This window comes from Oryctolagus cuniculus, chromosome 13, assembly GCF_051225735.1.
Source record: "Oryctolagus cuniculus isolate XC-2025 breed Fujian yellow rabbit chromosome 13, ASM5122573v1, whole genome shotgun sequence".
In the NCBI taxonomy this organism is placed as follows: Eukaryota; Metazoa; Chordata; class Mammalia; order Lagomorpha; family Leporidae; genus Oryctolagus; species Oryctolagus cuniculus.
Window position 1 is genome coordinate 53,551,467 of NC_142879.1, and position 27,964 is coordinate 53,579,430.

Sequence of the window (27,964 nt, forward strand, 5' to 3'; positions counted from 1 at the left end):
TTTATTACTGATTCAGTTTCCATAATGGGTCTTTTTAGGTTTTTATGTCTTCACAGCACAATTTAGGTAGGTTGTACGTGTCCAGGAATCTATCCATTTCTTCTATGTTTCCCAGTTTGTTGCCATACATCCATCTGCTCTTAATGAATATGGAAACTCATGCACAGAGATGTATGTGACGGCTCAGAATGACGTGGGCAGAACCTGTCTTCCAATTGCAAGCTCCACCTCCCATTTGCTGAGCCACTGCCTCCTCCAAGTTTCCTTTTTTTTTTTTTTTTTTTCATGAGCCCGCACAACTTAGAACTGCCTCAGGTGTAGTGATGTCTGACCTAGGTAGGACAGAACTGCAGTGTTAGTTTCAATGAACAGAAGAACTGAAGAGAATGTTCTGCTTGGACGGAAGTCCATATCCTTGGTACCCATCTCAAAGAAACTGACATATGGGTACTTGACAACATTTAAAACCAAGGCAATCAGGAAAGTCATTGCTTCATAATTCAAACCTGAATTCTTGGAACAGCAGGCTTCACTCAAATGTTTGGAATTCCCTCCACTCATACCCGGCTTTCTTATCAGCGCTGAGCTGAAGTGCATACAAGGGAAACAGGCATTAACACTCTTGCATGTTTATCAATTATGTTAAAAATAACTTTGCAATTTGGGTTTCATTAAAGCAGGGGAGAAAACAGAGCAAAGAGTAGAGAGAACAAAGTCTGCCGGTTATCTGAGACGGCTGCACGGCCTCCTGACTCCAGCAGTGGAGATCAGGATGCCTCTTTAGAATGAAGGAGCGGAAGTCTCTTCCCCTAACGCTCTCCTCTTCCTAAATTCTGAGAACTTGGGTTGTCACTTGGACCTGCTTCAGAAGGAAAATCTCAGCAATTCAGCAGTAGCACACTCACAGCTCTGTAACAGGATTGTTTGGACTTCATTTCCACATAGGGATTTTTTTAAGTCCCTCTTGACTCCAGACAATGCGGGTGAGGAATGAGTTAGAAACAGCAGTCCATAACTCTTGTTCTGGTTGTTTACTGGCTCCATGGATGACCTCCGATGGACATTCCACCACTGACACTGTCTGAATCCCTTCTCTATAAGAGGATACAGACACTAGATCTTCTTGAGGAAGCCTATGTGGTCTCAAGTTCAATGTATCTCATATCATTTCCCTGGGTGCAAGGTTAGAGTTCATTGACACAGGGATTGAAGGATGGCTAATTTGACCTTCAGGTCTTCTTAAGTAACTCCCTAAAGAAGGAAGAGATCAGGAGGAGAACGACATCACTTCTGCATTGTGAGCTATTGGCTGAAAGGGTCTAGCTGGCAACTCAAGGAAGATGCCCATTTCCAATCAGGCCTTTAGAATGTAACTGCACACACAGGACACACATGTACACACATACACACGTGTGTACACACACACACCTTTATTCCACTCCAAGTGCCATGTTAGGGCAACTCATGTGCGCTGTTGAGATACATTGAATCACTATCTGTTTAGAGCCCTAGTCCTAGAGACTTCATGCACCTCTCTCCCTTAGTTCTGATGTTGGCCTCTTTCTACTACAGAGGCACATGACAGCTTATTGGAATCCTAGCAAGTTCACAAGATCCTTGGAGTAAAATATCTCAGAAATAAAAATCATCAATTACCAGGCAAAGAAGGCAGGAGAACATAGCAGTTTATTGCTCTTGTACTTGATTTTTACACTGTTTATTGATCTTTTTATTATGGAAAATTCGATGTTTCCAAGTTGGAAAGAGTAGTAGAAAGAAGCTGCATGAATCCTTGACCCAGCTTCCACACTTAGCAACTCATGACCAATCTCACTTCACCCTTAGCCCATCCATTCCCTCCTCTCATCAAGTAGCTTTGAAGAAAATCTTAGGCATCCTATCAGTTCTGTTGAACTATCTACATGTATATATTTCTAAAAAATAAAAACATATTATCTTTTAAAAAATTATTTCAATGTAATTATCAGAAATTACTACCAAGTTAGATCAGAAATCCTGTTTTACAGTTTGTCTGCATCAAGATTTAAATAAGAGCCATATCCATATACTACACTTTGCTGATAGGTCTCCAAAATGTCTTTTTTCCTCTGTTTTTTCTTTTCATTTGAAAAGCAGAGAGAGAGAGAGATCTTCTGTCTGCTGGTTCACTCCCCAGATGCCTTGACAGCTGTGGCTGGGTCAGGCTGATGCAGGAACCAAGATCTCAATCTAATTGGGTTATTATCACTTGAGCTACCACTTCCTCCCCACCCCAGGTATTTTGGCAGGAAGGTGAATCAGAATCAGAGGCAGGACTCTGTCCCAGGCACTCTGATATAGGAGACAGGCTCTCTAAGCAGTGGCTTAACCCACTGTGCCACAACACCCATTCCCCACAATGTCTTCTAATATACAAATTCCATCTCTTTTTTTTTCTGGACCCTTGTAACTTATTTTTTGAAGAAATCAGTTTATTATCTTGAGAGTTTTCTACAATCTGAGTTTAGCTGCTTATCTCTCTTGTGATGTTATTTAATACATTATTTTGTCTACTGTCATATATATCTTACCAGTGGCTTAACCACCTCTAGTTTTGTTTTCTAAGATAATTCATATGTGGTTCTGTATGTGTTCATCATAAGGAACATACCACCTGATTATTCTCTATTTTCAATAGCACCGTTAATGAATTTCCTAAATCAGTTAACATCAGAAACTGCAACATAGTGATATTCCATCAGCTTCTCTTCATTTTACCAACTGGAGAACTCTTTTAAAAAGAAATTTCCCTCATTCACCATGTAGTGAAGCATGGTTCATCAGGCAAAGAAATGAATTCATCTTTCTGTTTTTTTAGACAACCTAAAAATTTTAAAAATGACTTCCTAAAATCCTCCACAGGTAACCAATAGGTATTTTTCCAAGTATTTTTATAGATCATGGATTCAAACGTGGTCAGTGTGTTTAAATCCATTAGTTACTGTCCTTAATGATATCCCAGTTGTCCCTTTTTTACCCAGAGCAAGCTTCCTAAAGTTGGACCTTGTTTCCTTTTGGCCTAACTCTTTGGGTTACTTGCTTCCCTCCCCTCTCTTCCCCTCCCCTCTCTTCTCCTCCTCTCCCTTCCCTTCCCTCCTCTCTTCTCTTCCCTTTACCTCCTCTCTTCTCTTCCCCTCCCTCCCCCTCCCCCCCTCCCTCCTCCTCCCTCCTACTCCTTCCCTCTTCTCACCCTTTGTCCTCCCTTCCTCCCTCCTTTTTTTTTTTTTTAAGATTTATGTATTTATTTGAAAGTCAGAGTTACACAGAGAGAGAGAGAGAGAGAGAGAGAGAGAGAGAGGTCTTCCATCTGCTGGTTCACTCCCCAGTTGGCCACAACTGCCAGAGCTGTGCTGATCCGAAGCCAGGAGCCAGGAGCTTTTTCCTGGTCTCCCACGTGGGCAGGAGCCGAAGGACTTGGGCCATCTTCTACTGTTTTCCCAGGCCATAGCAGAGAGCTGGATCAGAAGTGGAGCATCCAGGTCTTTAACTGGTACCCATATGGGATGCGGGTGCTTCAGGCCAGGGCGTTAACCCACTATGCCACAGTGCCAGCCCCTCTTCCTTCCTTTCTTCTGCACAACACATTCTAAACTCATCTTGCTCTTTTACTACTATAGGCCCAGGATAATTAGCATTTTTTAAAGTAGCCCAGTGTCTTTTAGTGGGAGACAGTATTTAGAGACCCCAGGCAGGGCGCCAGGAGTTCGTGGTGCTTTCTCCAGCCCCAGTGTGTAGTCCTGCCTTGGTTTGTTCACCACCCTGTATTGGTGGACCTTTGTGCCACTTGTAACAAATACCCTGTGCATATGTCTCAGAATTGCTGAGACTGATTGCCATAAGTGAGATTGTGAGAGCAAATGGTAAATGCATACATCATTTTGCTGAACAATGCCACATTTCTTTTTATAGGGTATGTACAATTTTAGACTCCCACCAGCCTCTTTCCCCACAGCCTTACCAATTACAGTATGTTGTCAAACTTCAATTTTTGACAGCTTGACAGATAAGAAATAGTGTCAGTGCAGTTTTAATTCTCAAATTGAATTTATGGCTAAGAGCCATTTGCATTTCTTTTTCTGTGAGTGTTCTGATAATATCTTTAGCTTATTTTCCATAAGATTGTTTCTCATTTCTCTATTTTGAGAATCTTTTCTATAGTATAAATATTTCCCTTTTGAGTTAAAACTTACAAACATTTCCCAATTTGTTTTTCTTTTTATGTTGTAAGGTTTTTTAATGATGTAATGTTTTATTTTTATCTAATAATCTCGATCAATCTTTTTCCTGATTAATTCAAGATATTCAAGGGAACAGTTCTCTTAAGAAAATGTAACTGATGTAGAAATCCTAAAGCCCCTCGGCTTAGACCTTCAGTGGAAGTGTGTGCATTAATGCCGAACAAGCTGGATACTTCTTTATAAAACAGAGCCTCATTGGCCTCATCTGCTGCACCATTGATAGCTCCCTATCTCTTGCTTTTCCACTTTATTGAGGCATAATTGTCTAGTAAAAATCATATATAGTCAAAATGTACAACAATGTGGTGAGTTGATAATATATGCATCGCCATATGATTACTGCATTGAAGTTCATTGGCAAATCCATCCATAACCTCACATAGTTATCATAGCTCCCTATCTTTAGGTCAGCAAGGCCTCTGTGCTGAGTATATATCTAGTCAGGTAAAGACAAACTGTACAATTGTACTTGTTTTTTAATGATGGTAATTATCACTCTGTAAAAGTTTCTGTCTCATAAAATTTTTTAAAGATTTATTATTTATTTGAAAGGCAGAGTTACAGAGAGGCAGAGGCAGAGAGAGAGAAGGAGAGAGAAAGTTTTCCATCTGTTGGTTCACTCCCCAGATGGCCACAATGGCTGGAGCTAAGCTGATCAGAAGCCAGGAGCCAGGAGCCAAGAGCTTCTTCCAAGTCTCCCACGAGGGTGCAAGGGCCCAAGGGCTTGGGCCATCCTCTACTGCTTTCCCAGGCCACAGCAGAGAGCTGGATCGGAAGTGAAGCAGCCAAGACTTGAACCGGTGCCCATATGGGATGCTGGCACTGCAGCGGAGGCTTTACCTACTACGCCACAATGCAGACCCCAAACCTTCTAATTCCAATGCAAAACTCCATGCAATGGTTCCACTCACAAAGCTGGGAGGGTGCCTGCTTATGCCTTCATCCATGCAGCCACTCATTTGTTTGTTTAATGACACTCCTTTGTTGAAAATATACCATGTGCTGGGCACAGGCAAAGCAGTCCACAAGTTATTTTTACTTACCTGTTAGCCTACATTCATTGATATATTAAAGGGTATATTTATTAAAAGATACATCAACTAAAATGGAGAGGCATTCAGTTCAAATCCACATTGGTTAATTTATAGGCTGTGTGTTAGGTGTTATGAAAATATGTCTAGTTGGTTTAAGGATATTCTGCATTAGTTCATCCTCTACCATCACAGAACACAGTTTTTAATAAAGAACCCGTGTGCACATACTGCTATGTCATTTAGCATCAGTAGTCGGATCACTCCTTGCAGCTATCATTTAAATTGCAGATTTTTCTACTTTCCATGGAAAATAGGAAATTCAGTGATACAGCAAAATCCTATTCCTCTATGTAAGCCTAATGTTGCAAGTAGTCAGGCTATTGTGCATGATTTATAAAGCCTAACAGGCAGAGGGACTTTTGGAATAAAACATGCATTCTAAGCATACAAAGACTCTGAAACTTACAGGTTTCATTTTAACACTGCTGGTTAAAACATTATGCTGAGTGAAATAAGCCAGTCCCAAAGGGAGAAATATCATATGTTCTCCCTGATCAGTAACAACTAACAGAGCACCAAAAAGGAAACCTGTTAAAGTGAAATGAGAAATGGTGACTTGATCAGCCCTTGCTTGACTGTTGATGAACAAATTAATACGTTATCCCTCTTAGTATTTTTTTTGTTTGTTCTACTTAATACTTTTGGTTGAATACCATAATCAATACACAGTTATTCTTAAGTGTTGAAACTTAACTAAAAAGTGATCGCTGTTAAATAGAAGAGTGGGAATAAGAGAGGGAAGAGATGTACAATTCGGGACATGCTCAAGCTGACTTACCCCAAACGGTAGAGTTAGAAACATACCAGGAAGGCCGGCGCTGCGGCTCAATAGGCTAATCCTCCGCCTAGCGGTGCCGGCACACCGGGTTCTAGACCCGGTTGGGACACTGGATTCTGTCCCGGTTGCCCCTCTTCCAGGCCAGCTCTCTGCTGTGGCCAGGGAGTGCAGTGGAGGATGGCCCAAGTGCTTGGGCCCTGCACCCCATGGAAGACCAGGATAAGCACCTGGCTCCTGCCTTCGGATCAGCACGGTGCTCCAGCCGCAGCGCGCCGGCCATGGCGGCCATTGGAGGGTGAACCAACAGCAAAGGAAGACCTTTCTCTCTCTCTCTCTCTCACTGTCCACTCTGCCTGTAAAAGAAAGAAAGAAAGGAAGGAAGGAAGGAAGGAAGGAAGGAAGGAAGGAAGGAAGGAAGGAAGGAAGGAAGGAAGATACCAGGGGATTCCAATTCAATCCCATCAAGGTGGCATGTACCAATGCCATCTCACTAGCCCCAGTGATCAATTTCTGTTCACAATTGATCATAATGATAGGACTAAGAGCCAAAGGGAGCACATAAACAAGAATAGTGTCTGCAAATACTAGCTGATAGAATAAAAAAGGGAGAGAATGATCCAACATGGGAAGCGAGATACACAGCAGACCCATAGAATGGCAGATGTCCTAAACAGCACTCTGGCCTCAGAATCAGCCCTTAAGGCACGCGGATCTGGCTGAAAAGCCCATGAGAGTATTTCAGGCATGGAAAGCCAAGACACTCTGGGGAAAAAAAAAAAAAACTAAATGAAAGATCTCCGTGAGTGAGATCCCAGTGGAAAGAACAGGTCATCAAAGAAGGAGGTACCTTTCTCTGAAGGGAAGAGAGAACTTTCACTTTGACTACGACCTTGCCTAAATATGATCAGAGTCGGTGAACTCAAAAGGCTTCCATAGCCTTGGCAACTCATGACAAGAGCCTAGGGTGATTACTGATGCCATAAACAAGAGTGTCAATTTGTTAAGTCAACAACAGGAGTCACTGTGCACTTACTCCTCATGTAGGATCTCTGTCCTTAATGTGCTGTACATTGTGATTTAGTGCTATAACTAGTACTCAAACAGTATTTTTCACTTTGTGTTTCTATGTGGGTGCAAACTGTTGAAATCTTTACTTAATATATGCTAAACTGATCTTCTGTATATAAAGAGAATTGAAAATGAATCTTGATGTGAATGGAAGGGGAGAGGGAAAGGGAAAGGGGAGGGTTGCGGGTGGGAGGGAAGTTATGGGGGGGAGCCACTGTAATCCATAAGATGTACTTTGGAAATTTATATTCATTAAATAATAGTTAAAAAAAACTGGAAAATGATTACTGAATGGCAAGAATTTTAATTTTTCAAATCTGCAATACCTAATGTTTGTCCCTCTTTTTTCTTCCTGTGTGTGTGTGTGTGTGTGAGTGAACATCTTCATATAATGCCTGTTGCATATCGTTTTGCACACAAAGGAATGTACTGATGCTGCCAGCAGGCTGGAGCAAGTGGAATCAAAGGAGCCCAGGGTGCATCTTGGCTCTGGGATGACCCAAGGCTTCTATCAGATTCCAGAGCCTATACATAAACTCAGAGGAACTGAAGATAGAACTCCCAAGGTGCAGTGAAGAACAAGAACAATGGCACATAATTAATAACTATTCATTGAAAATCTACATATGCTAAGCAGTGCCTTTAATGCATGAGTCCCTAGATACTCAAAGAGTAGTTCCCGGACACAGCAGCTTCAACATCTCTGTAAGAGCTTGCTAGAAAGGCAGAATCAGGGGTGGACATTTGGCACAGCAGTTATGATGCTCACATCCTATATCAGAGTGTCTCGTTCTAGTCCCAGCTCCTCTACCTCTGATCCACCTTCCTGCTAATGTGCACCCTGAAAGGCAGCAGATGGTGTCTCATGTACTTGGGTGCCTGCCACTCATTGAGTTCTGGGCTTCTGTCTTTGGTCTGGCCCAGCCCTGACTGTTGCAGCATGTGAGGAGTCAATCAGTAAATGAAATATCTCTCTCTCTCTCTCTCTCTCTCTCTCTCTTTCTCTTTCTGCCTTCCAAATAAAAATGACAATACAGAATTCAGAATATCAGGGCCAGCCCCAGAGAGACCTACTGAATTAGAATTCACATTTTAAGATCCAAAGTGTTTGAACTATGCACTGAGTCTGAGAAGCAGGCTATAGACAACACAAGAATGAGCAGGACACAGTCCCTGCTACAGAGAACAAAAGACAAACATGCCACAGAAGGTCTGCAATCATAACAGAGCTAAATAGCACATCAGGGCAGTCAGTAAGACACAAGCATGGTTATAGAACAAATAACTGAAGGGTAAGGAGGGAGTGCTACAGGACCAGGCGGTTGGGAAAGATATTCCTGGGGCAGGGTGAGGGTGGGAGGATGTGGTTTAAGCTGGCTCTGGAAAGTTGGGTAAGATCCAAGTAGAGGGCATTTCAGGAGGCAAAAACCATTGTCAGAAGTGAGGAGAGAGGTTCAAGGGTGTCCTGGGCACATGGAATTCCCAAACATGGCTGAAGCTCAGTGTGTCGCCAAGCACTTTGCCTGACTCTTTGCTTCAAAGAGGTGGAAGTGGCAGCCCTGCGCAACTGGAATGTCTTAAGGATGAGTAAATACATTTCGCTTCTTAACATTAAATTAGGCCCTCCCAAAGGGATGCTCTAAGACTTTATTTTATCTTATTTCATTTTATTTGAATGGCAGAGAGGAGAGAGATCTCCCATCTGCTGGTTCATTCCCCAAGTGCCCACAACAGGCAGGACTGGGCCAGGCTGAAACCAGGAGCCAGGAATTCCATCCAGTCTCCCACATGGGTGGCAGGGACCCAGGTTCTTGAGTATTTACCTGCTGCCTCCCAAGGTGTACCTTAGCAGGGAGCTGGAACAGAGAGCAGGACCCGGACTCAAACCCAGGCTTCCCCACTGTGCCAGACACTCACCCTCAAAATTATTGCTGGATTAACTTGCACTTTTGTCATACCTAAGACATTAGTGCCTCTTTCAAGGTGGAGCTCTTGGCTAAGATCTGCTACTTCATGGGTAGACATTGCATGTCTTCTGTCCTGGGGCCACCCTGGAGAGCTATCTCTACTTTGTAGAATACCCAAGCATTGTGGCAAGGGCTTGGAAAGACATATTCCAGGAATATTTCAAAAGTGCTCCTATGGTATTGATTCTAAAGCTGTCCAAGGCACCAGCGTCTGCATCCCTGCTGGATCTGAGCTCAGTGCTGACAGTGTTCACAGTATGCTTACTAGCGTATCAGGAAGAAATGGCCATCCTTTTCAAAATTCTACAACTGACTCTTTGATCCTGCTCCTGGCTTTCAGATAACTCACAATATCCTGCTGGTTTTGCTGTCTACTGTCTAGGAAAAGAGACTTTTTCAACCAAGCTTCCTATGTTACACTTTCTGCCATAGGTTGGATGCTACGCAGTTTGTCTGAGGGTAGCATTTTGCAAAAGGTTTCCACTGACAAAGAAAGAGATGGAAAAGAGAGAGCAGGCAAGGTCCACTGTGCTGCAGCCAGAGCTGCCAGCCAGTGTTCTACCTGCACATGCTTGGCGTGTGATTAGCCCAGCAGGACACAGCTTGACGAAGCAGTCACATTGCATTTGTATTCTTGGGTTGCTTTCAAACATCGCTCAAGCAAGCAACGGGCTCCCCTCTGCTGAGTCATCACTTGATGATGTTGGCCAAATGCTCCTGGATGTTGCTGTCAAGTCTAAGTGAACTTTGAGAATTGACCACTGTTTTTTTGGATTTTTTTAAAGATTATTTATTTGAAAGTCAGAAATACACAGTGAGAGAAGGAAAGGCAGAGAAAAAGAGAGACATCTTCTATCCACTGATTCGCTCACCAATTGGCCACAACGGTCAGAGCTGTGCTGATCTGAAGCCAGGAGCCAGGAGCTTCCTCCAGGTCTCCCACATGGGTTCAGGGGCCCAAGGACTTAGGCCATCTTCCACTGCTTCCCTAGGCCATTAGCAGAGAGCTGGGTAGGAAATGGAGCAGCTGAGACTCCCATATGGGATGCCGGCACCACAGGCAATGGCCTTACCCACTACACTACAGCGCTGCCCCCAACCACTGTTTTGTTTTTTTTTTTTTTAAGACAGGAAGCAGGGATTCAATGGAGGGACCAATGCCAAGCCTCACTGGAGGCTTAGCCCACCCAAAGCCAAGGCTGACTTAGCCCCTCTGCTCTGAGAAAAGCTGGGTTCCCTCTCCCAGCCCTGCTGTTCCTCCCAGTTCTCGATTTTCTTCCTAGGCCAACCAGGCACCCTGAGAGAGTGAGACGTGACCCTGACACAGAAGAGTCAAGTGGTAGACATGCCATAGGATTGCAGATACTCAGACACAACTTGAGCTGGTCAAAAGCCTACTGTTTCAATAGTTATTTTAGATAACAGTAGAAGATAGTAGGGGCTCACTGTGTTCAAAGTACTGGGCTAGGTACCTCATGTATAGTAGTGCACCTAGACCTCACAGCAACCTTGCAAGGTAAGATGTTATTGTTACACTGATGGAAAAACCGTGACTAGAGACCCAGTAGTGGGCCTAGGACTGCAGAAGCATATGAAGTTAGGGAGCCTCTTCTACTTTCCTTTGGCTCTAATGTGCTGTCACTCTTGCTTTCCCACCCAGTTCTGGATCCTACTTCTCTCTCATTCTCCCTTCCTAGTCTTAGGCATGCTAGCTTTTCCTGTGCTGTCATGTGTGACAAGACCTGCTGGCCCCAGGGGGACTGGCCTGATTCATGTAGCAATATCAGGAAAGGAAAATTGATGGTGGGCTCCAGTCACTGTTGTAAATTTCCATCAGTGCTTCTGGGGGATCCCAGCTGCTGCCTGCTGATCCCCAGCTATGTGAAACAAGCGAGGTGCCAATCACCACACTCTGGTTTGCTAGTCAGACATTAGACCTAATGTTTCCAACCTCATAGACAAACAGAAAGCCATGGGGGCTCATCCCAGACACATGTAGAGCTGTCAAGAATTGACTCAACCCAGGAAGAAGAGAGCATCCCAGGCACAAGAAGGGAGAAAGTAGCTCCGAGACGCAGAGATGGCCAGCCAGCCCGCTGCAGGGCATGGAAGCAGACAGGCACAGCATCGTGAGAGGCTCTGGCATCTCTAGACTCTCGGGGTGACAGAAGGAGGTAATCAGCTACTACCTCCAGCATGTCTTGGCCTCAGACTGTTCTAGTTTTGGTGATGTTTAGCCCATTTTCCTGTTCTCTATCATGTTATCTCACGTGACACCAGTTCTACTGAGGAACAGTTAGGATGAAATAGACAACCATTCCTGAGTGCAAAGAACACTTCTACTGGGAGCCACTCTTGGCCACCAGACTTTCAGCGTCCTTCCTGCCAGCCTTTCTGCAGCACCCCCAACACTTCTTTCTGAGCAGTGGCTCGTCAACGCTCAGAGAAGAGAAACGGAGATCCGTTACATTCTGGGAACAAGTCCACAGAGGAAAGGATCTAAGAACCCATGTGGACAGCATCCCACACCTGCCTCCTGCATTTCCCAACACTCCCAGGCAAGACCAAGTCTTCCAGGAAGCAGGTGCCAAGACAGACTTTGTCCAAGAAATTCTCTCAGCCCCTTCCAGCCACAGAGCCATCCCAAACATTGCATTATCTTCATCTCTCGCCTCATTTCCATCAAGTTTACACAATACAATTTCTTGGTGCAAATTTGGCTTTTTTCAAAAGATTTATTTACTGTCAACAACAGGAGTCACTGTGCACTTACTCCTTATGTAGGATCTCTGTCCTTAATGTGCTGTACATTGTGATTTAATGCTATAACTAGTACTCAAACAGTATTTTTCACTTTGTGTTTCTATGTGGGTGCAAACTGTTGAAATCTTTACTTAATATATTCTAAACTGATCTTCTGTATATAAAGAGAATTGAAAATGAATCTTGATGTGAATGGAAGGGGAGAGGGAGAGGGAAAAGGGAGGGTTGCGGGTGGGAGGGAAGTTATGGGGGGGAGCCATTGTAATCCATAAGCTGTACTTTGGAAATTTATATTCATTAAATAAAAGTTAAAAAAAAGATTTATTTACTTAAAGGGGCAGCAGGAAAGATATCAATCTTTCATTTGCTGGTTTACTTCCCCTAGATGGCCACAACAGCCAGGGCCAGGCCAGGCCAGGCCACAGCCAGGAGCCAGGAGTATCATTCAAGTCTACATGGGTGGCAGGACTCAAATACTTGGACCATCATCCATTGCTTCCTAGGCAGATTAACAGGGATCTGGATCAGAAGCAGAGTAGCCTGAACTCAAACCAGGCACTCTGAAACAGAATGCGGGTAACCAAGTGGCAGCTGTGTTGCAATACCTGCCCCAAATATGACTTAATTCTGCCTGATTTCCTCCCATCTGGCTCCCAAGAATGACCCTGAAAAGGGTTTGATGGAACTAAAGAATTTTTTTTCCATCTAGATTTATCAAGGCCTCAAGGCTGTATGGAATATGGCCCTGCCTGCTCATACATACTGCCGGCTTGCTTCATTCTTGTCAAACCAACCTCCTTTACCTTGTGTTCCCTCTGATTGCTGTTCTCTTCTCCCAGCTCTTTAAAAGCTTGGCTATCTTTCCTCTGGGTTTCAGGTCAATTTTCCCATTCTCAAAGAGACTCCCCACTACCACAAGTTGCCCCTATAGTAGCCCACAAACTCCCAGACCTTGCACGCCACCCCACTGCCTGCTCTGCTTTTACCTCTCTCCCACTTGCATATAAGTTTCATGACGGCAGATGCCGGAAATGTCTTTACTGCTGGATCCAGAGATAAACATAGCCAGGCTCAAAGGAGCATTGTTTAGCCCAGCAGGGAAAACACCTGCATCCCACATCAGAGGATCTGGGTTTGATTTTCATGATTCCAGCTTCCTGCTAATGCAGACCTTGAGAGGCAGCAGGTGATGGCTCAAGTGACTGAGCCCCTGTCACCCACATGAGAAAGCTCTCTCACACACTCTTTCTCTTTCTCCCTTTCCCTCTCAAATAAAAAATAATTTGAAAAAGTAGTTTTAAAGATAAATATGGCCAGACATTAGTTAAGGTGATAAAAACAGATTTTATTCAATAACTAGTAACAGTAGGGGGAAGAACTGAGCCTCATTCCAATTTGTGCAGGGGTCTGGACATTTTAAAGAAAAAACAAGGGATGGGGGCAGTAATGGGTGGTGGGCAGGGGTGGGAACCTCAGCAGAGTCAGGGAAATGAAAAATGTCAGGAAGTGGGAAGAGGGAGTTGGTTCATGTGAAACCCATCTCAATGTGCTCTCTGGTGTTTATTAAAGTTAGTTTCCTAACCCACCCCTCCCCCTGCCGCCACCGCTGCCGCCACCACCACAGAGGCTGGGGGGCAGGGGCCCCATCTTCAGGTGTTGCTGGAGGGAAAAGAAACATAAAACCTTAGGCAGACTTGAGTTTTTTTGCAGGCAGGCACTGTAAGGAGACCAGGGTCAACCTAAGGATGTGGCCTTGAGCTGCTACAAAGTATGTCCATTTCTGTTTAAGTCTTTGTAGGCCAAAGACAAGACCTGGTAGAGAAGAGTGCTCCAAGGAGGCTGGCTAGGGTTTGGTGGAGTAGAGAGGCATTGCCAGTCTCCAGCACAGCACGTTGTCCTCAAAAAGCGCTTATTCAATCAATGAACAAGTGAACGAATGAGGAACAGGAGGGCCGTCCCCACCCCATGACCACATGCTGGTGTGAGGAAGGAGTGGGCTAGGTGTTGTGGAAACTGAGAGGCAGTTCTCTCACCCACAAGAACCCCAGGATGGAGGGGACAGCTCAACAGCCCACATGCCTGTGGCAGTGCCTAGGAGAAACTACGCCCCTGGACAATGGAGCATGGCCATGGTGATTCAGAGGCTTCATTGACCTTAACTCAATATCATTCGTTTGAGGGGGAAATGTCAAAAGCACCAGCATCCAGCTGCAATGTGAGTGTGTTTGCAGCAATAACACACCTGTTGTGTTGAAGACCAATAAGGAAAACAAGTGGCAGAAAGACGCCCACACTTTTCATTTGTAAGGTCAACTAAATTTACTCCTGTGATAGGCCCCAGCAGCCCTGGTCATTACTGACACTCAGCTGTGAGAAACCTCTGTGCTGGGCAGTGAATGTAAGCAAGGAGGATGGACAATAGCTCACACTCCAGGGCATCTGAGACTTGGTTAACCCGAGTGATTCCAGAGATAAAAGAACGGAAATGTGTAGAACAGTTAATAACTGTTCCTACATACTGATGAACACCTTTTGCTCAAGGTAGAAATTAGTTCCTGTGAAGATTTTTGGCTATTTGCATGTTGATTACCTGGATTATTTATTTATTATAAAAGATGAAACAGTTCCCGGGGAACTGTGATGGATGAAAGAAGAAAACAGTAGTGACAGCTTCATGAGGCAGGCAAGGACCATGCTCCAGCATCTAAAGTATGGCAGAGTCAGTCCTTATAGGAGTGAGGCAGAAACTCCACAACCCCTTTTAGAGCAAATATTCTTGGAAAAGCAAATGCAAGAAATCCCAGTAGTCAAGTTTTTCATTAAAAAGTCACAGCAAGGGACAAAGAAAATATTGGATGGCTTGTTCAAGAAATATGTCCAAAAGCTGAAAGTTGGCCAAGCTAATATGGAGAGCTAAACAGGACTGATCTCCAGCCTCCTCAAGCTCAGTGAAGGAGAGAAATACACTCAAACAGTTTCAGCAACTCTCGGAGGGGACGGTGGGCAGTATTCCATCAGAACTGGGCTGAGGGTCATGGATCTATGATCAAATAAGTGTGAGGAACAATGAGTTAAATCCATATAAACAGGCTTTCGGTTTGCATCTCATGTTTTTCTTGTGACTCTTCTATGAGCTTTTAATAAACTAGTGCACACTATGGATCTTTAAAGGGGGTTTGTATAATGCAGCACCTCCAATTTCCCCAAAGCTATATCCCTGGGAGCCAGTGTTCCAAAGAACACACTTTGAGAACTAGTTCTGCAAGAGCAAGCTCTGCATGCAGTGTTGACAGATGCATAGAAGGGACACTCTGCTTTGGAGAATCAAAGACATCTCCTCAGAGGAAGATTCCAAGTCTTCAAGGTGAGAGAGAGGGGTCTTCCATCCAAAGGAGAGGTGGGGGTGCAGGCACACGTCTACGAAGTTAGGCAAGTGTTTCTAGAACACAGGGATGTGAGAACTGGATATGGGGGAGAGTGTGTGAGGATAAACGGGGAAGGGTGTGGGTTGGCCCTTTAGGTTAGTGACTCTCAGTCTCACTCTGAATCAGCTGGGATGCTTTTTGAAGATACAGATACCCAGGCCCCACAACTATGCTTTGCCCTCGGGATTATTCACTTTGTCTGAGATGGGACCTCAGCCTCTGCATTTTGAGATTTTCCAGGGAGCAGTCAGAGTTCAAAACCCTGTGCAGGTGGTGAGGAGCAACCCAGGGGTTCAACTGGACAGGCATTCTTCTTCCCTCCTGCCTATCCCCTTCCGTTCCGTGAGTTTTTGAGCCAACATTTGAGCTGCCCCTGCATGCCATGCATCATGCAAACACTGCAGATGAGCTGTGAAGTAGACTCCTGTCCTCCTGAAGCTGACTTGGAGTAGAAGAACCTGAGATTTAACAAACGCGCGTGCATGGGATGGTGATGAGTGCTCCAGAAAGGGCCCGAGTCTCACAGGGAGTGTATATCTCTTCTCAATTTCCTGTTCAGTGAACTCAACTATGATATCAGAGTTTACTCTGCTGAAACTGGAAAATGCTGCACTCAGGGCTTTTGTTTTCTGACAACTGGTTTACTACTTCTTAGACTATATAGTAATTTAAAATGCACTGTGTGTGCAAAAGACATACCAGACTCATTTTCAGTTGATTCATGTATGCTTAGTCATTATAACCTCATCCTAAGAGGCTTTGATAAACCAGCTCCCTTGGGAACCTCCTACTTAGTGACAAAGGAGAAGCTGATAGAAGGCATGAGTCCTGCTGAGGCTGATGTCTGATTCTGGGTATCTTTGGGAGTAGCAGACATGCTGATTTCTTAGAAGGAAAAAGAAATTATGTTGTAGAAAGCCCACACACTGCAGAAGAGGGAGAATGGGTCCTTGTTTTGGCATTTAGTCAAAATATACATAGAAAGGAAAACAAAATCTTGGATAAGTGTTGACAAAGAACTTTGGTTGCAAATCCGGAGCAGTCCTTGGCATTCAGACTTGACTGCTGCATTTTGGTTGTTTGTAAGCACACTTGACATCCAGTGGTGTAGATAGATGGCTTGTGCTAAGAACAGAACTGAAAGAATCATCAAACACCTAGCAGCCTCCTTCGGGCACTGAGAGAACCAAGCAGATGGCCTGAGGACTGTGGCACAGCACTATTGCAGAGTTCTGATGAACATGGATCCCACTTAATCCTCCCCACCACTGTGCAAGCAAGGTAGGGTATGCCCATTTCACAGAGGCAGGAGCTGAAATATTTAGGTAGACATTATCACCATCTATGGTCATTTAATGAGATCTGAGGACAAAAATGGTAAGAATTCAAAGGCCTATAGTATATACCATAGTAAGTAGAGGTATTGAACTGTTGGTCTGGGAGACTGTACATAGTCATTTTTAAAACTTAGTCATTTTTTATTTATTTTTATAACAACTTTTAGTATATATTTACTTAAGAAAATTGGTTTAAAAAAGAATGAGAGAAATATTCTTCTTTTTTTAAAGATTTATTTATTTATTTGAAAGTCAGAGTTACACGGAGAGAGGAGAGGCAGAGAGAGAGAGAGGTCTTCCATCTGCTGGTTCACTCCCCAGATGGCCGCAATGGCAGGAGATGCACTGATCCAAAGCCAGGAACCAGGAGCTTCTTCCAGGTCTCCCACGTGGGTGCAGGGCCCAAAGACTTGGGCCATCTTCTACTGCTTTCCCAGGCCATGGCAGAGAGCTGGATCAGAAGTGGAGCAACCAGGACTTGAACCAGCACCCATATGAGATGCCAGCACCACAGGCAGAGGCTTAACCTATTATGTCATAGTGCCAGCCTCCAATCTTGAGTTTTGCAAAGTGTGTGAGTTGTTCTTAGTAAAAGCCTTATTGAGTTACCCACTCAATTCACTAACTCATATTAAAATTCATTTTTTTATTTGTTTAAGGTTTATCTATGTATTTATCTGAAAGGTAGAAAGAGAGATCTTTGAACCACTGGTTCACTCTTCAAATGGCTGGAACAGCCAGGGCTGGACCAGGCAGAAGCCAGGAACCAGGAACTCCATCTGAGTCTCTCATATGGGTGGCAGGGGCCCATCTTCCACTGCCTAAGCAGATGCATTAGCAGGGAACTGGATTGGAAGAAGAATAGCCAAGACTTGAACCTGTGCTTTGATATGGGATACCAGCATTGCAAGCAGCAGCTTAACCTGCTATGGCACAATGCTGGTCCCCAGTGTTTCCTACTACATTCACAGTTATACAACTATCGCATTTATTTTTAAAACATTTTTAAGACCATAGACAATAAACCCATTTCCATGAGCAGTTACCACCCAATTCTCCCTTTTCCTTGTGCCCTGGCAGACAGTATTCCACTTTCTTTCTCTATAGATCTACAAATTTTGGATATTTTGTGTAAATGGAATGATAAAATACATGACCTTTTATATCTGGTTTCTTCTGCTTAACAAAATGCTTTCAAGTCCCACCTACACTGTAGCATATATCAGTGCTCCTCTGCTAGGCTCAACAATCATCCCCTATAAGTAAATACCATTATATTTTTACCAATGGTGAATACTATTTGGTATCCTGTCATCAGCTGATGGGCATTTGGGATTTTTCCACTTTGAGTTATTATGAATATTGCTGCTATGAAATTCATGTCCAGGTTTTTATATGCATATGTTTTTTTTTTTCATTTTCTTGGACATATAAATAGGAGTGGAATTACTTGGTAGTAAGGTACTTTTGCTTAATCTTCGAGGAAATGACAGACTGTTTGCCAAAGTGATTGAACCATTTTACATTTTCACCAGCAGTATATGAGGAATCTAATTTCTCTATATCCTCTATAACAGTTCTTATTATCTGCATCTTTTAGTCTAGCCCTCCTGATATCTCACTGTATTTTAATTATTTATTCATATTAGTTAATAATGAATGTATATATTTATGTGAAGTATAATGTTTTGATATATGTATACATTCTAGAAAGATTAAATCAAGCTAGTTAATATATTGTTAACTTGAGTGTGTGTGTATGTGTGAGAATGATAAAAATCTATTACTACTTCAGCAATTTTAAAACCTACACTACATTATTATTCACTTAAGTCATCATGCCCCAAATAACCAAAGCAACCTTAAGCAAAAAGAACAAAGATGGAAGCATCACTTACCTGATTTTGAAATATATTGTAATTAAAACAACATGATACTGGCATAAAAACAGACATATTAGCCAATGGAACAGGATAGAAAACCCAAGTAATTATAGAGAATTGATTTTTGACAAAGTTACCAAGAACACACAAAGAGGAAGAACAGTCTTCCACAAACAATGGGAGAGCTGTGTTTCTACACATGGAAGAGTGAGATTGTATCATCATCTTACAAGATGTTCAAAAATAAACACAAAATGGATTAAAGATTGAAAGACTAATAGGAAAAAAGCACAAGGAGAAAGTGCTACAACATCAGGGCTGGCGTTGTAGCACAGTGGGTTAAGCAGCTGCTTGCAATACCAGCATCCCATATCAGAGTGCAGGTTCAAGTCTCAGTTCCAATCCAGCTTCCTGCTAATGCTCCTGGGAAGGCAGCAGAAGATGGCCCCTGCCACTCACTTGGGCCCCTTCCATCCATGTGGGAGACCCAGATGGAGTTCCAGGCTCATGGCTTTGGTCTGATCCAGACCTGGCTGCTGTAGCCGTTTTGGTAGTGAACCAGCAGATGGAAGATCTCCGTCTCCCCACCATCACCACTACTTCCTGTCTCTCCTACTCTCTCTAGCACTGTACCTTTCAAATAAATAAACAAATCTTTGAAAAGAAGAAGTAAAGAAGATTCCACAACACTGATCTCTGCAATGATATGGATATGACCCCCAACAACACAGTTGCAAAACTAGAAGCAAACAAATGGAAATACATCAAACTAAAAAGCTTCTACCCAGCAAAAGAAAAATTGACAAAATTGACAAAGTGAAGAGATAACCTCTTCAAATTGAGAGAAAATATTTGTAAACCATAAAAGAAATAAGGAGCCAATATCTAAAATACTTAAGGAACTCAAGCAACTCAGTAGTAAGACAATGAATAACCTAATTAAAAATGGGCAAAAGATCTGAACAGACAGTCCTCAAAAGAAGATACACAAATAGTTGTCATCAGGGAAATTCAAGTTTAAGTCACAGTAAGATATCACTTCACATAGAATCACTGTTATCAAAAAGATGAATGATAGCAGGTATTGGTGAGGGTGTGGAGAAAAGGGAACCCTGTTAACCTCTTGGTGGGACTGTAAATTAGCACAGATGTTACAGAAAATGGAATGGAGGTTCCTCAAAAAACTAAAAATAGAATTACAATGTGATACAGTAATCTGTCTTCTGAGTGTACATCCAAAGGAATTGAAATAAGTATGTCAAAGAAATATCAGCATTCTCATGCTTATTGCGGTTTTGATTTGTATTTCCTTGATGGCTGTTAAGGTATACATCTTTTCAATGTGTTTATTGGACATTTATAGATCTTCTTTGGACAAATCTTATTTTAGATTATTTTCTCATTTTTATTGAATTGTTGGCCCATTTATGGTTGAATTTTATGAGTTCTTTATATATTAGTTACAAATTACTCACCAGATATATGATTTGCAAATATTTTCTCCCAATCTGTTGATTGTCTTTTCACTTTTCAATGCTCAGAAACATATGTTGAGTTCTTGATGGAGAATTTGCTGTGGTGCCTAATGTTTACTTTTCTAGCAAAACATCCTTACAGCCTTACCAGGTGCCCTAACTCACCTGTCATCTTCCTGAACGCTTCCATAAGGAGTGCTTGCATTGCTCTTTAGTTCTTAAGAGCAAGTATTTTTTTTCCCTAGAGGCACAGTTTCCTCTCCTTAAAACAGTCCCTTTGAAGGCACTATAAATTTCCTGAGTCTTGTCCAAAGTTTAAAATTTAAGTCCAATAAGGGGTGGACTCTCTTCTACCTCCAGAAGAGTCTCTGAAATGCAGGCAGTTCTCGTCCATCTGAAATACCCTCGGCTTCATAACAGCTGCAGCTGTGAGACAGACCTCATCTTTTTGGCTGTCCGTGCACTTCTGGAGGTATATTTAGGTTGCTTCTATTTAGTATTCCCAGAATAGCCATGCTTCTTTGCTTCTCCAATGTCCTTTTAGTTTTGCTCCTTCCTGTGCAGTTGAGGGTAACAGATTAAATGATTTCCAAAATCCTTTCCAGCTCAGAGAGTCTATGCTCTTATGATGTTGGGTCTTCCTTTGCATGAGCACAATGTGTAATATGTAGTTACATCCAAAGTCCACTAGCAAGCAGGACTAAACCATTCCCAAAGTGCAGAATATTTTCCACAGCTGTAAATTGGTGCAGGTTTGGGTACTCTGAATCCCATTTATTTGATCATTATTCTTTAAATTGAGAAATTTCTTGCGAATTAATGTGTACTTGAATGAGGATAAACTGTGCTTACCTGTATCATTTTTATGCAGAGTTATAGATAAATATTGCACAATGAAAGTGATTCTTGATTTTAGTTTTGTTAACATTTTAAATTTCAACTAGTTCCCAAGATAGTTGTGTTAAATGGTTTGTGGTTCATTTTGTCCATCCCATTAATGAGTCAAATAATGCTTTACATCCCAGGGGTGAAGTGTGCCTTAAGTTCTGAGAATACCATTGCCAGAGACAGATTTTCAAGTTACAGTCATCCTCCGTATACTAGATGTCTTAGGTTGCTACAATCCCAAATTAGAATATTGCTATCAATAGAACATTCGATGCCTGCTCACTTTAAATAAACAAGGTTAAAACAAAAATCAGTGAACTTCTCCTGTGAGTATTTCCACAAAGTCAGCTCAGTATGGGTTGTCGCAAGGTCATGAGCGAGCAAGCCAGAGAGCAGAAAAACAAGAAATGAATGGGTGTCTGCATAGTAGTTTTCTTTTGATGGTGTTTTTAATCTGTGGTGGGTTTTCTTCTTTGTAGTTTTACAAAAATAATTTGTTTCATAAAAGAGGTTAAGGTGTGTGCAAATGGAGAGAATGTTTTTCAACAGTGGTTAAAAAAAAAGATGAGAGAAGAGCGGGGGATGTTGAATTAATCCACACTGAGAAATGTTTCTATTAGTAAACAGTATGTCCTGGGCATACACAAGCCCATTCATAAAAAGTGTGTTGAATAGCAATTTCTGACCAGCGTCCTGAAGTTGATGCAGTGGTTGTCCTGCCGGAAGGGAGGCAACAATGGATTGTGGGGCCTCTCCGCTGTTCTCACCAACATTGTGCAGGAATGCAGACCTCTTTCATGGGCTGCAGGCCTCTGTATTTCAAGTACCCTGGCATTCCAAAGTTCCAGGGCACCTCAGAATTTGGCCTGGAAGCAAGGAGGTGGTTCATGCTCCTAAGACAGACCCTTAGCTTTTTTACTCATGCACACTCAACAGCAAAATCAAAAGAAAAGATGGGGAAGAGCTTCAGGAAAGGCTGCAGCGAGACTGGAGCAAAGTCAGAAGAATCCTGAAGAAGTGGTAGGGAAGCAGATTTTCTTGCTAAACCACCAATAGAGGAATGCATGCAGATAGGGAAGCAACCACGACTCTGATTAGCTCAGAGCTTCACTTGTCCATTCCTTTGCTCCTGCAAGAAGAAATCAGTGCTGTTGGAAGTATCTTTCACATTCTCCTTTCTCTATGTATCATCATCAGCACGTTTTGATCATTTATAGAACAAAAATGAAAAAATGCATTCAAGAAAATAAAACACTTTAAATATAGAAAGTAGGAGTGTACAATGACTTTTTTAAAAAGATTTATTTATTTCAAAGGCAGAGTGACGGAAGAGAGAGTGAGAGAACAACAGTGTGAGAGAAATACAGAGATTGAGAGAGAGAGAGAGAGATCCATCTTCCATCCACTGGATCACTTCCCAAATGACCACAACAGCGAGGGCAGAGCCAGGCCAAAGCCTGGAGCCTGGAATGCCATCCAAGTCTCCTACATGGGTGGCAGGGGCTCAACTACTTGATCCATCTTTCACCTCCTTCCCAGGTGATAGCAGGGAGCTGGATGGGAAGTTACACAGCCGGGACTCAAACCAGCACTGATACAGGTTGCTGGTTATGGAGCCACAATGCTGGCCCCGTACATTGAGAAAGGTCTTCCTTTACCTTTGGTTCACCCTCCAATGGCCGCTGCGGCCAGCGTGCTGCAGCTGGCGCACCGCGCTGATCTGAAGCCAGGAGCCAGGTGCTTCTCCTGGTCTGCCATGTAGGTGCAGGGCCCAAGGACCTGGGCCATCCTCCTCTGCCCTCCCGGGCCACAGCAGAGAGCTGGACTGGAAGAGGAGCAACTGGGACAGAATCCAGCGCCCCGACCGGGACTAGGACCCGGCGGCACCGCAAGATGGAGGATTAGCCTATTGAGCCACGGCGCCAGCCCCCATACATTGACTTTAGATTTGAACGTAAACACACCTCTAAGAAGGTGAGGTGGAGGTAAAGAATGACTTTTAAAATATGGACCTGGGGTAGGTGTTTGGGGCGGTGGTTAAGACACTGCTTGAGATGCCAACATCCATATCACATGTGTGCTTGAAGTCCCAGTTTCTGCTTTGGATTCCAGCTTCCTGCTCAGATGCACCCTGGGAGGCAGCAGGTGATGGCACAAGTCCTGGGTTCTTAAAACTCATGTGGGAGACCTGGATTGAGTTTCCAGCTCCTCACTTCAACCTAACCCAGTCCTGGCTGTTACAACCATTTAGGAAGTGAACCAGTGGATAAATGATCTCTCTGCTTCTCTCTCTCACTCTCTCTCTTTCTCTCCCTCTCTCTTTGCCACTATCTCTACCTCTATCTCTCTTTCAAATAAATATTTTAAAAGAAATTAAAAAATTCAAATATGAACCTAAAAGAATATATCAAAATATAAATTGTTTAAATATTTTAAAAGAAATAAAGAAAAAAAAGTTCGCCAACTCCGATCTTATTTAGACAAGGCCATACAACAACAGGAGTCACTGTGCACTTCATCTCTGTCTTTAATGTGTTGCACTATGCAAATTAGTGGCATAACTAGTATTCAAATAGTACTTTATACTTTGTGTTTCTGTGTGGGTGCAAACTGTTGAAATCTTTACTTAATTATACTAAATTGATCTTCTGTATATAAAGATATTGAAAATGAATCTTGATGTGAATGGGATGGGAGAGGGAGTGGGAGATGGGATGGTTGTGGGTGGGAAGGAAGTTATGTGGGGGAAAAGCCTCTATGATCCAAAAGTTGTACTTTGGAAATTTATATTTATTAAATAAAAGTTAAAAAAATTTATTGACACAAAACAGGCTGAAAGTCTAAGAACATGACTACTTGTGTTAGATTGTCATTTGACAAAGTAAATAAATATTTTGATAATAAAACACATTATTCACAAAAAAAATTTTAAAAGAAAAAACAATTTTACCATTGTCTTATGTGTTCCTGTTCATAAAGATTTTCTCATTTTTAATTATTTTTAATTTTTTTAGAGGTAGAAAGAAAAAGAGAGCTCCCATGTGCTGGTTCACTCCCCAAGTACCCACAGCAGCTATGGTTGGGCCAAGGCTGTAGCCAGGAGCCGGGAATCCAATCCAGGACCTCCTCATTTTTAATTAGCATTTGTAGTTAAATATATTTGTATTTAAAGCCCCTTAAGCCTTAAGCTATTATTAAGCATTAAGATTAGTCTCAACCCGAACTCCCAGAAAACTGAACTTCTAAAATAGACAATCTTATCTTGTGGAGAAGTCTCAAGGAGAAAGTGAATGAATCACTATTTTTATTTGAGGTAGTTAGAAAACACAAACATTTAAAACCTAATTGGAAGCCTGTTCAGTTTTTTGGAATATCTATTATATAGACAGATATAGATAATATATATACTCTTAGATATTGAATGACAAGACTATGTGACATATTTATATAAAGAGCATGTTGGATATAAGGTGCGTGCCTTGTTTTTCCTTCTTAGCCTTTTCTCTGTTGTTCAATAATGTTTTATAGGCTATGCTATATTCTTTCATGTAAATACACCATACTTCACTTCCCATCTCTTTCTTGTGTGCAATCTACAACTAGTATTACAACTTGGATGATCATATTGGTAATATATCTGTATTGATATCAGATTATTTCTTGAGGAAAAATATCCTAAAATGGAAATAGTGGATCATAAGCTACAAAATCTTATTTTTAAGGACTTTTATATATATTGACAACTTTCAGAAAAGGTGTGCCAATTTTTACTGTCAGCAGTACATAAAATTCCCAAGGATAATCATCTTAAATCAAAATTGACAAAAGTACAAGAACAGATTTAAATGAGCTGATTTCAAAAGGTTCCCTTGAGAGGGAACATCATTACTGTGTTGATGTGCTGTGACAGCTGAGCCTGGTTCTCCGGCTGAGTGCTCTGGGTTGCTCGCAGTCGCCAGGGCTCTAACACATGGCTTCATATACACCCAGGGGAACCCTGGCAAGCCCACTTCTGTCAAAGGGCCTGAGGAGTTATTTGTGAGAACGTACTTTGGGAATCCACAAGCCAGAATACTCTGACACCAGCTAGATAATTTTAGGAACAAACTATGCATTTGTTTAGCCCTCTAAGCCCTGTCGGGATCTCCAGAGAAATCATGGGGACTAAGTGACCTCTTGCCCTGTATGTACCAGGCCAGCCTTGGGGAAAAATATGACCCCACCAGCTCAATCAGGAGCAGGATGTACCTCCAGACGTCTAGCCTCTTTCTTGTGCAACATTTGCAGACCCTCTTTCTCAATCCCACAGCGAAGAACATCCTTGCACTCAGCAGAATATTGGTTTGTTAGCTTTGCAAAAAGTGAGGTGTGTTGCCCAAACTGATTAAGTTATAGGGCAACACACACTCTCTCTCTCTCTCCTTGTGTCTTTCACTCACACTTCTGTTGACTAGTGCAGTTTCTTTTTTTTCCACTACAAAAACTTTATTTTTGATTAGAATAGAATACCATCTCAAATCTTGCCTGCAGAAACAAAGCAAAGAAACCCAGAACAAAAAAATGCAGCCACTTCACTCACTTCAAGACCTATATACATGTAAGCTTTTTCTGTGGGTTTTTTTTTTTTTGCCTTTTTTCTTTTTTAATTTTTTTTTGCTTTTTTTTTAAGCATTTAAAAAATTTTTTAAGTAAACTCAGTGTTCACATTTCTATAAAGAATTAATAACCCAGTTTCAGAAACCCTGCCCGGGCAGCATAGGGAGGCGCCTCCCCGGCCTGCCTCCAGCCTGCTCACAGCCCGTGGAAGAGGAGTTGACGCCAGGCCTGTGCTCGCGGGCCCCGGGGCCAGGAAGCTTTTGAGAAAGCTTTGTGAAACCCTTTAAAAAATATTCATACACTTAAACGTGCCTGTCGAGTCGCCGCGGGGAGAACAAGAGCTTGGAACGCCCCGGGGCAGGCAGCAGGCAGGCGGGCAGGGCCTGGCTCCGCACCTGCAGGCCGGAGACCCGCCCGGCTCCCTGCTTCTCTTCGACTTTTTCATCTAAAACCTGTGCCGTCTTTGACCGCATGCACGGGGAAGCACAGACGTTCGACTTGTATGCAAAAAAGGTACAAAAACAACTAGAATATAAAAGTTTTGGTAATATAAGGCCATCTGTTCAAGTCCATCTTGGAAACCTGTAACTGATCTTTAAATACTACAGTGAAAATGCATCTTAATATACTTTTTAAAAACATCTGAAGTAATCTGCTAAGACTAAGTGTAAAACAAAACAAAACAAAACAAAACAAAACAAAACAAAACAAAAACCCATTCCCTTTGAGGGCACTTTGTCCTTTGGAGGGGGCTGGCGGCGGGCGGCGGTCAGTGCTTCAGCCAGGGGTGGGCTTCGATGGAGGCCTTGCTGCGGTCCCCGTAGTCGTAGAGCAGCTCCTCCCCTGCCGCGATGTCCCGCGCGGCGATGAGGATGAGGTGGGGCACGCCGTCGATGTCGTGTAGTTTGGTCTGGCAGTTCCCGCACTTGCTGTGGTTGATCAGCCGTCCCAGGCGGTTGGTCTCGCGCGTGGCGTCCACGCAGTAGGTTTTGCTCAGATACTGGAAATAGTACATGTAGCAGCCCGTGGAGGGGTCCTGGGCGTACAGAGCCTCACGCTTCTTGGCATCGGTGATCTCGATGAGGTCGCCGTGGTACTCCACCACAAAGTCGCCCCGGGAGAACTGCTTGGTGGCAATTACGCCCCTGCCTTTGCCGTCGATGAGGTCAATCTTCATCCCTTCTTCCTTCCCGCTCCGGATCAATTCATCTATTCTTTTCCGCTTTTCGGACTGCAGCTCGGCTTTGCTCTTCCTGGAGCTCCTTCGGACAGGGTAGAAATCCGTGAGTTTGCGATTCTGTTGGGGTTTTCCTTGAGATTTTTCCCGAGGGGTCTGTCTGCCCTTGAGGGGCTTCTTCAGGGTTGGCTTGGCGCCAGCTGCACCGGGAGAGTCACAAGACAAGGCTGGAGGTTTTGGAGGTTCTGCTGCTTGAGGTTTTTGGTTTGGAAAAGGTGCCAGGGGGCCTCTCCTGGCGTCTCTGAGCTTCTGTTCCTCGGACTTCATGGAACTTCGTACGGCGTTCCCACCACTCCTCTTCTCTTCTCTTCTCGCCTCCTGTAGATCCCGGCTAACGGTCTCCCCGGGCACTTGGCTTCGTAGTGCGCAACGGAGTTGTCATCCTGCAGCGGGGAGCGCACTCCAGAGCACTTGTTCGGGCTCATGTAGGAACAGATCTTGGACTGCCGGGCAAACACATTCTCCTGCAGCCCGGCCAGGCCCATGGCGGCGCGCCCCCGCACCCTCGCCCTCGCCGCTGCCGCCGCCGTCGCAGCCGGGCCACCAGCCCCACCGCGGCGCCCCCCGGGAAGGGCCGAAGGCGCCCCAAGGCGCCCCTTTCCCCCATGGCCTGCGAGCAGGGCCCGGCACCCGCGCGCCGCCGCTGCAGCCCCGGGCAGCCCGGAGCCAGGGACGCGGGGACTAGTGCAGTTTCTTATGAATACATATGGCTCCAAATACCCAGCGTCGGTGACCAGAAGTCCTGTGACAACTGAATGTGATAGCTAGCCACCTTGAATGCTTGTTAATGAGTAGACACAATCGTTTCTTTAGAGAATTTCCCATTTTTTGCCAATGGGGTCATCTGGCAATCTGTAACATGCAAAATTTTTACTCCCACCCTTTGTGTTCCAGACAATTACAGTGGGCTTGCTCACAATGCTGTGAAGTAATGGTCTTAGAATAGCATGCTTTCCTGAGGTGTCATTGACCAGAATGCCCCTTCGCTGTCACCGAGCAGAAACACAGTACCAAAAAGAGAGCAGGCACTTCATAAAAGCCTATTCTGCAATGAATAGCATTCTCCTGAATGCTGGGGAACAGGTAGCATCAGGAATGCTAGACTCATACTCACACTTCCTCCTGCTCCACTCTTTGGGGTTTGCTGGATCTCCAGCCTTGCTCTGGAACCAGCCT

General features: G+C 43.5%; 2 protein-coding genes and 1 long non-coding RNA gene across 6 annotated transcripts in view; 1 reads left to right on the plus strand and 2 right to left on the minus strand.

The window, feature by feature from the left end:
• Positions 1-27,964, plus strand: part of SLC35F3 (solute carrier family 35 member F3) — a 416,207-nt gene that overhangs the window by 262,329 nt on the left and 125,914 nt on the right. The window lies entirely within an intron of this gene.
• LOC149122596 (uncharacterized) lies at positions 16,930-20,485 on the minus strand. Its single transcript, XR_016219710.1, has 2 exons — positions 20,068-20,485; positions 16,930-17,160 (listed from the first exon to the last, which is right to left on the minus strand). It is a non-coding gene; the product is annotated as an uncharacterized LOC149122596 (long non-coding RNA).
• On the minus strand, positions 26,312-27,070 carry LOC100354805 (N-lysine methyltransferase KMT5A). The gene has a single exon (XM_070055543.2). It carries the CDS (start codon positions 27,053-27,055, stop codon positions 26,321-26,323), a length of 735 nt encoding a protein of 244 aa, XP_069911644.2. The 5' UTR covers positions 27,056-27,070; the 3' UTR covers positions 26,312-26,320.

What these genes read in the sequence shown, in the direction of transcription:
- LOC100354805 (XM_070055543.2), bottom strand. Translation starts at nt 27,055, where the DNA reads ATGAAGTCCGAGGAACAGAAGCTCAGAGACGCCAGGAGAGGCCCCCTG.